This window comes from Vanacampus margaritifer, chromosome 2 (genome assembly GCF_051991255.1).
Source record: "Vanacampus margaritifer isolate UIUO_Vmar chromosome 2, RoL_Vmar_1.0, whole genome shotgun sequence".
Lineage (NCBI taxonomy): Eukaryota > Metazoa > Chordata > Actinopteri > Syngnathiformes > Syngnathidae > Vanacampus > Vanacampus margaritifer.
In genome coordinates, this window is record NC_135433.1 from 26,304,942 (window position 1) to 26,313,535 (window position 8,594).

The following is an 8,594-nucleotide window of genomic DNA, read 5'->3' on the forward strand; positions in this document are numbered from 1 at the left end:
TTTGAACAAATTTGTAATTTTAGAGATGTATATAAAACTGGTAGTACATCGCATTAATCAATGCCCAAGAAGTAGCTCTCGGTTTAAAAAAAAAAAGGGGGGTGGGGAAAGCAGATGACTATATACAGTGATACCTCGGCGTTTGAACATAATTCGTTCCTGCGAAGTGTTTAAAGTCCGAATTGTTCAACCTCCGAAAAATAATTTCTCCATAGGAAATAATGTACTGTAAATGCAATTAATCTGTTCCCAAGCTCCCAAAACAGAAAATTCCTATTTTAATTTCTATTTATGTTTTTTACATTTACACCATGTACAGTATTTGAACAATAAAAAATACCTTACCTTTTTTGTTGTGGTGTGATGGCATCAGTGGATGATAAATGCTATGTTAATGCTAGCTTTAGTTCAGTGCTGAGTTTGTGTATTTTACATTGGGCATATTGTTAGATTACTAAGCGGTCCTTGCGTGCGTTGTTTAACGTCAGGCACGTTTTTGAACAGCTAAGGGGGGTCCTCGTGCCAGTATTTACAGAAGTAGTCACGGTAGTTACAACGGCGCGATAATCTCCTTCCTAATTCCACTGTGGTTCGTAGCACTGTATGTTTTCTTTGCTGCCAGTGGCACTGTTGTCTTTCTTTGGGCCCATAACGAAGAAAATTGTCGTGGAAAAATCTAAATGCACTCGCGAGTATGGAGCACCTCCGGGAGCATTGACAATCTGATTGGAAATGAGCAGTGCAACGTCTCAACTACCGCAACGTGAGCATTCGGCATTGCTCGGTTTAGCTTGCCTTAGCTCGGCTTCACTCGGCTACCCGTTTTCAAGGTATGTTCGGCTTAGCTTGCTTTGCTTGGGTATTCGAACTCCGAAAATTAGTTCAAACTCCAAGGCATTTTTTTACATTTTTGGTTGAAGTCTGAATTGTACGAGTTCCGAGACGTTCAAACTCCGAGGTTCCACTGTATTAGCACAAGTTGTTTTCTGCAAATTTACTTTGCCTTTCACACATATATGGCATGGCTCAGTGGTAGAGTGGTTATCTCTCTTTCGTGAGGTTGTGGGTTTGATCCTCACCCCTGGTGACCATGTCAAAGTATTCTTGAGCAAGACACTGAACCCCGATCTGCTCCCTTGGACCTGGCAGCAGCCGACCACTGGTGTGTGAATGTGTGTGTGTGTAAATGGGTGAATGTGAGGCATTGTAAAGCACTATGGACACCAGATGGTGCAGATAAAGCGCTATATAAAAAGCAGTCCATTGTAATGCTCTATCCATTTGAAAGATTTGCGATTACGAATGCCAAAATTTTCTACAAGGTCAATGAAGTATCTACCCACCTGCCAGTAACGCTTAAACTTGTTGCCTTACATTAAGACGTGTATGCAAATGAGTTTGTTCAAATGGCTTTATTTGTTTCCAAAAGTATATTTCTTGATTTAATTAGCTCATTCAGTACATTCATTAAAAATAACTTATAAGTATGGCATATTGAATAAATTAACATTAAAGGTAATGAATTGCACAAGATAAATAAATAAAAGGTATAAGGTATAAAGAACATACATACATAATGAGCCTACAATAAAATTAATAGAAATAGATAAAATATGGCACAAGTAACACGATAAAAAAATGACAGGAAAATAAATAATGGAAAATAAATTAAGAGCACAATTACTGTACAGTACTTCATCCTTTCAGTATATAAAAATATGTTATGCGGAGGTCATAATTTATATCAGTTTGACTGATGACGTCAACATTTGATTGGTCTGCACTTGCAATTTGGCTGACGACAGGGCTCTAAAAATCGATTTCTCTCATGTCGGTGGGCGTGCTGGCTCTTTCGTCCTCCAGCTCATCTCCTTTGTCCACCGGCCCGCTGCTGAGACGCTGTCGGAGGGCGCGCTCGATCATCTCGCTGTAGTATTGCAGCACCACCTGACATTCCCAAACACAAGAAGTCCATTAGAACAGCGATTATAACTCAAACTGGGGTTCGGGAACTTTATCTTGGGGATCCAAAAAATAATTATATATCAATCTCAGCTTTTTCTTGGTGGGGGGACCTAGCCTATATTCTTTGCATAAAAACACCCATTCACTGTTTTTGTGCTCTTGCCTGTCTAATATACAGTAAAAGTACTGCTTTGGCGCCTGAAGCATATTGGTGCCAAGGAAATGTGTTGCTATAGTATGTCTGTCTGTCTATCTATCTATCTATCTATCTATCTATCCATCCGTCCAAAGGTTCATCAATCACACTAAAGACCTGTGAGTCAGTCACAGGCCTAGATGGCACTCACCAGGTCAGTCTGGCACAGCTCGGCCAGCGTCAAGCCTAGCAGGTAGAGCTGAGAGTGCCCTCTGTCGCCTAGGCCCCGTAAAGCGCAGTTGAGCGAGGCGGCGGCCACCAGGGAGGGCGGCGCCCCCAGGAAGCGCGAGTCACATGCGCACATGGCTGCCAGAGTGTCACTGTGTCTCCTCAAGGTGGCGCTGTCCTCCTCGCCCCTCTCTTTAAGCGAGGCCAGGAAGTGTGGCAGAAAGTCCTGAGGCGTCACGGCCGCCGTGTCCCAGCGCAGGGTGGCCAGGATCATGCGCTCCATTTCCTGTTTTTTTTTAGGGGGGGTTCAGAGGATTAGGTGTTGGGGTCCATTTGCGCTGTTCCTGACACATATTTAATTTTATATTCAGTTTTTCTCCATAGGTTTGGCACATTTCTTGAAACTGAGATGACATTTTCAAAACTGCAAGCTCATTTGGCCAAACAGACTTACATTTGTGCACAACCTATCAGTTCATTAGCAAAAGCACATATCTATTCCAAAACTGGTCACACATGCTTCACTCCAAGTTCCAAGAGATGGTACTGTCACAACTGCAAAGATCCTTCTCAATTGCTTTGACTCAGCTGCATTCACTTAATGCTTTTGCTAAAAATAACTTGACCGATGATTTTGCACAACACCATAGATCATCTGCAAAAGCTCATATCTCTCCCAAAACAGCTTACCTATGTGTCAAAATAATTTTTTTATGTCATACAAGTAGTCAGTGCCCCCCACAATGCATCACCCCTTTGGCATTGTGTGAGTACTGCAAGTCAAAATGATTAGATGTTTTGTCACAGCAGCTAACAAAATACAATTATACATAAAACAGAGAGGGGAGGGGGAATTTTACAAGAGCAGTTTTCAAAGTTTGCAGTTTGACATACTCCACTCACAGTCAAGGAAATTGCAACACTTTTTATTCACACAAAGTTACTTACACATTAGAGTGCAACAAAAGAAAATGTAAGCCGAATTCTGTATATTTATGAAAAACTTAATTTTTTTTAGATCTAGCGCACAGCGTACATGAAGAACCAACTACTGTAACACTTTCACTACATAGTAAATTCTGTCGAGTAAATTTGAGTGGGACCAAATAGGCTCAGTTTAATATTTACATCTGGAAGAGTATCAAATAGTGAAAAATAAATAAATAAGTCACTCAAGGGTTGAGCAACAAACTCACGACCTTTAGCCGATCGACTCCCTGAGCCACAGAGCTTCTGCTGTGTGCTAGTATATCGCTCATGTCAGCTGGAATCTTTATAACTCCGAAACCAAAAACATCTTGGAGCTAAGCAAACAGTAGAAGTGGCGTAGCTCAGGTGGTACTGCGGCCGTCTCCCAACCTGAAGGTTCCTCAACCCTTGAGTGACTTTTATTTTTTCAATTCTTTACTTTACTCTCTTCCAAGTGTAAATTTTACTCTAAAACAGAGTCTATTTGGTCCCACTCCAAATAGAGTCAAATTACTCTTGGCCATCGTCCTCATTCTCTTTGCCGTCCATGCGCTGCTCTCTGTTTGGCCAAAGGCTTTCATCCACGTCGCAGCCGATGTTTTCCCTTGCAATGCAGCGAGGAGAAAAAAACGGCCTGAATGTCTCAACCATCCTCTACACTGATCCCCTGTGATATGCTTGACTAAGTTTGACAATTGAACAGATGATTTTGCATATTATGACTTACGCACTGAAATCCTGCTGACATGTTTGGAAGAGGACAGCCATTAGACTGAAAAACAACTAATCCAGTTTGATCAGCAAGATCTATTTATTTGGAAAATGTGCTAAATGTGAGCACATTGTGCTAACTGTAGGCTAAATGTACACAACCATTTGCACAGATCCACTGAGGCAATTGAGACATGTACTAAGACATTGGCAATTTGATGAGAGCAATGAGGAATGCCATTCAGTTGACACCAATTCAAAGGTGGTTTTGGGATTTGGCCCTGGTATTTTGAAAATGTCATCTCAGTTTCAAGAAATGTGCCAAACCTATGGAAAAAAACTGTCATACTGAATATTGCTTAAAGGGGTACTCAACGCCAAATTATCAAGCCTGCAGTAAAGGTAAAGAGTAATTAGAGGAAAAGTGAAGTGCATCCGGAGAAATGTAATGCCTCACCCGCAGGTTGGTGGGCAGGAAGTTGTACTCGGCGGCGGCACAGAGAGCGTCCGAGGTGATGTTGTCACACTCGCTCAACTTGGAGGAAATGAGGATGCAGGCTGCCGCTAGGCAGTATGGCGATACGGGCGTGGACAACGTGACCGACAAGTATCTGTCTATCAGGGAGACGGACAGCGGGAACACAGCCTCGTCGCAGCCGCAATCGCAGCACACCTGAGAGGAGAAACAACAAAGTGAGGAGACGATGTAAAAAGAGAGGAGGGGTACTCGAGGGAGGATGAAGGAAGATGAAGAAACATAAAGAGACACTCTAACATCTGGATTCTTGCCTGTTTTACTGCTGCTTCTCCTCTCTTTCCTCCATGAGGTGAGAAGAATAGACATGAGGAGAGAACAGTGAACTTGATGTGAGAAGCAGGGATATAAGCAGAGATGCTGAAACAAGGCAGGAGACCCACTCAAGTACAGTAATTGCCTGGGGCCCTGAGCTGAAGGGGATACCGACAGAGGGCTACCATTGAATCATATCAATGACAGATAACTGCTTTAGATACAGCAATGATACCCCCCCCCCCCCACACACACACACACACACAAATAAGACCCCCAGGGGACCCCAGAGATGTCTGATATTGGTCAGTACTAGCGAGTAGCGACACAATTGGTAACACTGCAATAACATGTTGGGATGGGAATCTCCCTAATGAGGCCCGCCCTAAGCCAGAAAAGCTTGATGGAAATACCACCAGCAAATTTGTATGATTTAATTCAGGTGTCCAATTTAATTTTGATTTTGTTTTGTTTTTTTCCCTCTTGGTTGTGTTTTTATCATTCTAAAAAATGATCACATTTTATAATAAAAAAAAAAAAAGTTATGTATTGCATATTGCCTATGACATTTGCTTTCAGTGTCGGCTTTCATTGTTCATTTTACATTTTGTTGCTGTCAGGGCTTTTCTGGACATTAAAACCCCCCATCATTTTTCTTGAGTTACCCAACGCCCTCTCATTCAATTTGTTATCATGCCTTACATTGCTATCATATAGTACCGTTGAGCACCAAAATCAACACATCACCCCAAAATCATGTTCAGTTGCTAATTTTATGTGCTAAACAATCAGTTATTATGTTGTCACAAAAGGCTTTGAATATTTCATAAAAGTAAAGGACTGTGTTACATCATCTTCCCAAATGATTTTCCAAAGGTCTTAGAGCTATGAATGCATGCAATAACTAAAACTATGAGCTGACTAAGCAGTGTAACAGTCAGAAATGAATCTGTGCCAGTTCCATCTGCACCAAAGCATTACAGCAATCTGATTTTATGATAGGAAAACATATTTACTCAAATTAATTTAACCTCACTTGTTATTGCCGAAAAAACATCCAGACTTTCAGTCTTGAAGCGACCTAATGCATCACAGCTTCCGTATGTAAAGGAAGAGACGCTTAATAAAGTGTAAAATGAACTGATGACGACCTGCGATTCACTCCTGGCTGTTTTACTGGATTTTGACCGATTTTGCCAGGCCCACAGAATATTGTGTACTATTGCTATAAAAACATGGAACCTACCAAAAGAAAGATTAGCATCATTTTTTTCATCAAGAAAAAAGTTATATTTGGATCTGTTTCCATTTTTCAGCAATTATCAATAGAATATAGCTATGTTAAATCATTATTTACAAATCTGTTTAGAACTGTGGATATAAATGAGCTTTTTGCAACATGGCCCTGGTTTATCTCTTATACTCTGATGCCACCTGCTGGCCGTTTTAGTAATAACGTCCATTGCTTCAAACATTCTCTTCAGTCCAGAGGATGCATCAAAGCCTTCTGTGTGCTCTAGCATTAAATATATATATATATTTAATTTAAAACAAAAACAAAAACGCATAAATACGTCTTTGGGAGCATGTAAATATTTAAAAGAGCACCTATTTATACGTTTTTGGGAGCAAATGAGTTAAGGATCAAATAATGCGATAAGAACATGAGTGTTTGAGTCTAAATTAACTTTCTATTTGATGATTTTACATTAATTCCAATATTTTACTCAAGTAAATATCTGTTACAAGCTTTGAAGGAAAAAGTAGAAGCAGAAGTAGAAAAGTGTGATTAATCGCGATTAATCACAATTAATTATGGAAAATTGTGGGAATGATTGGTTAAAAAATTATAATCGTTTGACAGCACTAGAAAAAAACATGAGATTGATCACATTTGGAAATACGAGGTTTCCGCCTGGCAAGCAACAATATCCAAGAGGGAACTTGAGCATATACTAGATGACGTCATTGGATGTCTCCATACCTCCAGCATCCACTTGGCCAGCTCTTCCCGTCTTTCAGGCTCCTGCTGAATGAGAGTAACGTAGAGCGGCAATGGCGCATATCGTTCCTCTACGTGAAGCAGCGTCTGGATCACACGCCTCCCTGACACCGACGGGTCCCAGGCGGCTCGCAGCTGACCCCCGGGACCCTTCGTCCCTGTGACTCCTTTAGCGGCCTGATCTTGGTAGTCCTCTTCTGTTTCTTCGCACCACAGCGACACACCTCTATCGTCCGACTGCATGATGGTGAGGGGAGGGGGGAAAGTGCTGGCTAAAAAGTCTGAGTGAAGCGGGAGAAAATCCTTGTCTTCCTTTTATACGCACGAGGAAGAAAGAGAGCCTGAAAGAGGGTGGCACCCATGGTAAGTGACATTAACTGTGAAGAAGACAATTGCTTCAACAGGTGGGCCGGCGAGTTCGGGGGGCCGGTAAGGGGGGGCCGGGGCGGAGCGCGGCCGGCGGCGCAGACAAGAGAAGGAGTGGCGGGGCGACAGCTTGGGATCGACGGTGAAAAGGGAGAAGAAAAAGGTCATCTCCACACTCTGACAATGGGAATGGATGACAATAGCAGCACGGTGTTTGTTTACAATGCCACCGTGGACCAGGGAGGGTCCAAGGGGGGCACCCAAATGACAAATTTGTTAGTAGTGACCCCCATAATTTGGATTATTACACATTTAGGTTTTAACATCACAAAACCACGAGGAAATTAAGTTATGGGCCACTTAATTAGGTACAGCCTCATTAGATGAGATGAGGTAATGCTCACTTTACTCAACTCAACTTTGTTGAAAGAGCACTTCAAACAAAACAGCCACAACAAAGTTACATAAAACATACAAAGAAAGAATGCCAAAAAACAGAACAACAACCAAAATATAATGATAATAATTGTATGGATGGGCGAGTACTGATACCAAGTCTTGGCATCGGGCCGATATCTGTCCTTATTTCAAGGTTATCGGTCCTCACAACGGCAGCCCATTCTACAATCAAGAACTAGAATTTAGAAGTATAGAAAATTGTCATTAATTTCAATACAATTTTAAGGGAAAATGCTATACTGGGACAATTTTTTTTAAATATCTGCCATTGTTTCAGGGGGGAATTTATATGTATCAAAAGTACTATTGGTATCGGAGTTGAGTACTTTTACTCGAATATGTCTGGGAAAAAAAGTGTTGCCTGGGGCCCTGAGCTGAAGGGGATACCGACAGAGGGCTACCATTGAATCATATCCATGACAGATAACTGCTTTAGATACAGCAATGATATCCCCCCTCCCCCCACCACACCCCCACACACACAAATAAGACCCCCAGGGGACCCCAGAGATGTCTGATATTGGTCAGTACTAGCGAGTAGCAACACAATTGGTAACATGTTGGGATGGGAATCTCCCTAATGAGGCCCGCCCTAAGCCAGAAGAGCTTGATGCAAATACCACCCACCAGCAAATGTATCATTTAATTCAGGTGTCCAATTTAATTTTGATTTTGTTTAGTTTTTCCCCACTTGGTTGTGTTTTTATCATTCTAAAAAATTATCATCGAACATCTCTAAATAATATGCATCAGGGAGCTGTTGTTATTATTTTGACCTATGCATGTAATAAAGTAATTATACTAATTAAAAAAAACTACTAAATACAATTCTACTTGTATAAAACAACGTCTATAATAACTACTTGCATGATTAAATTAACATGATTAAAAAATATATCATTCATTATATTAGAGGAAACCTCATTATTAATATACCATGTATTAATTATAAGTATTTTAACATTATG

General features: G+C 41.1%; 1 protein-coding gene across 1 annotated transcript; it reads right to left on the bottom strand.

The window, feature by feature from the left end:
- Positions 1-1,463: 1,463 nt before the first annotated feature.
- Positions 1,464-7,426, bottom strand: ccndx (cyclin Dx). The gene is made up of 4 exons (XM_077557764.1): positions 6,784-7,426; positions 4,467-4,682; positions 2,313-2,615; positions 1,464-1,947 (listed from the first exon to the last, which is right to left on the bottom strand). Exons 1-4 carry the CDS (start codon positions 7,042-7,044, stop codon positions 1,810-1,812), a joined length of 918 nt encoding a protein of 305 aa, XP_077413890.1. The 5' UTR covers positions 7,045-7,426; the 3' UTR covers positions 1,464-1,809.
- Positions 7,427-8,594: the final 1,168 nt, after the last annotated feature.

Bases quoted from the DNA above. Each gene is read 5' to 3' on its own strand.
- ccndx (XM_077557764.1), bottom strand. From the start codon at position 7,044: ATGCAGTCGGACGATAGAGGTGTGTCGCTGTGGTGCGAAGAAACAGAA. The intron at 4,683-6,783 runs GTATGGAGACAT...TTCTCCTCTCAG, and splicing joins TGGCCAAGTGGATGCTGGAG to GTGTGCTGCGATTGCGGCTG. The intron at 2,616-4,466 runs GTGAGGCATTAC...AAAAAAAAACAG, and splicing joins TCCTGCCCACCAACCTGCGG to GAAATGGAGCGCATGATCCT.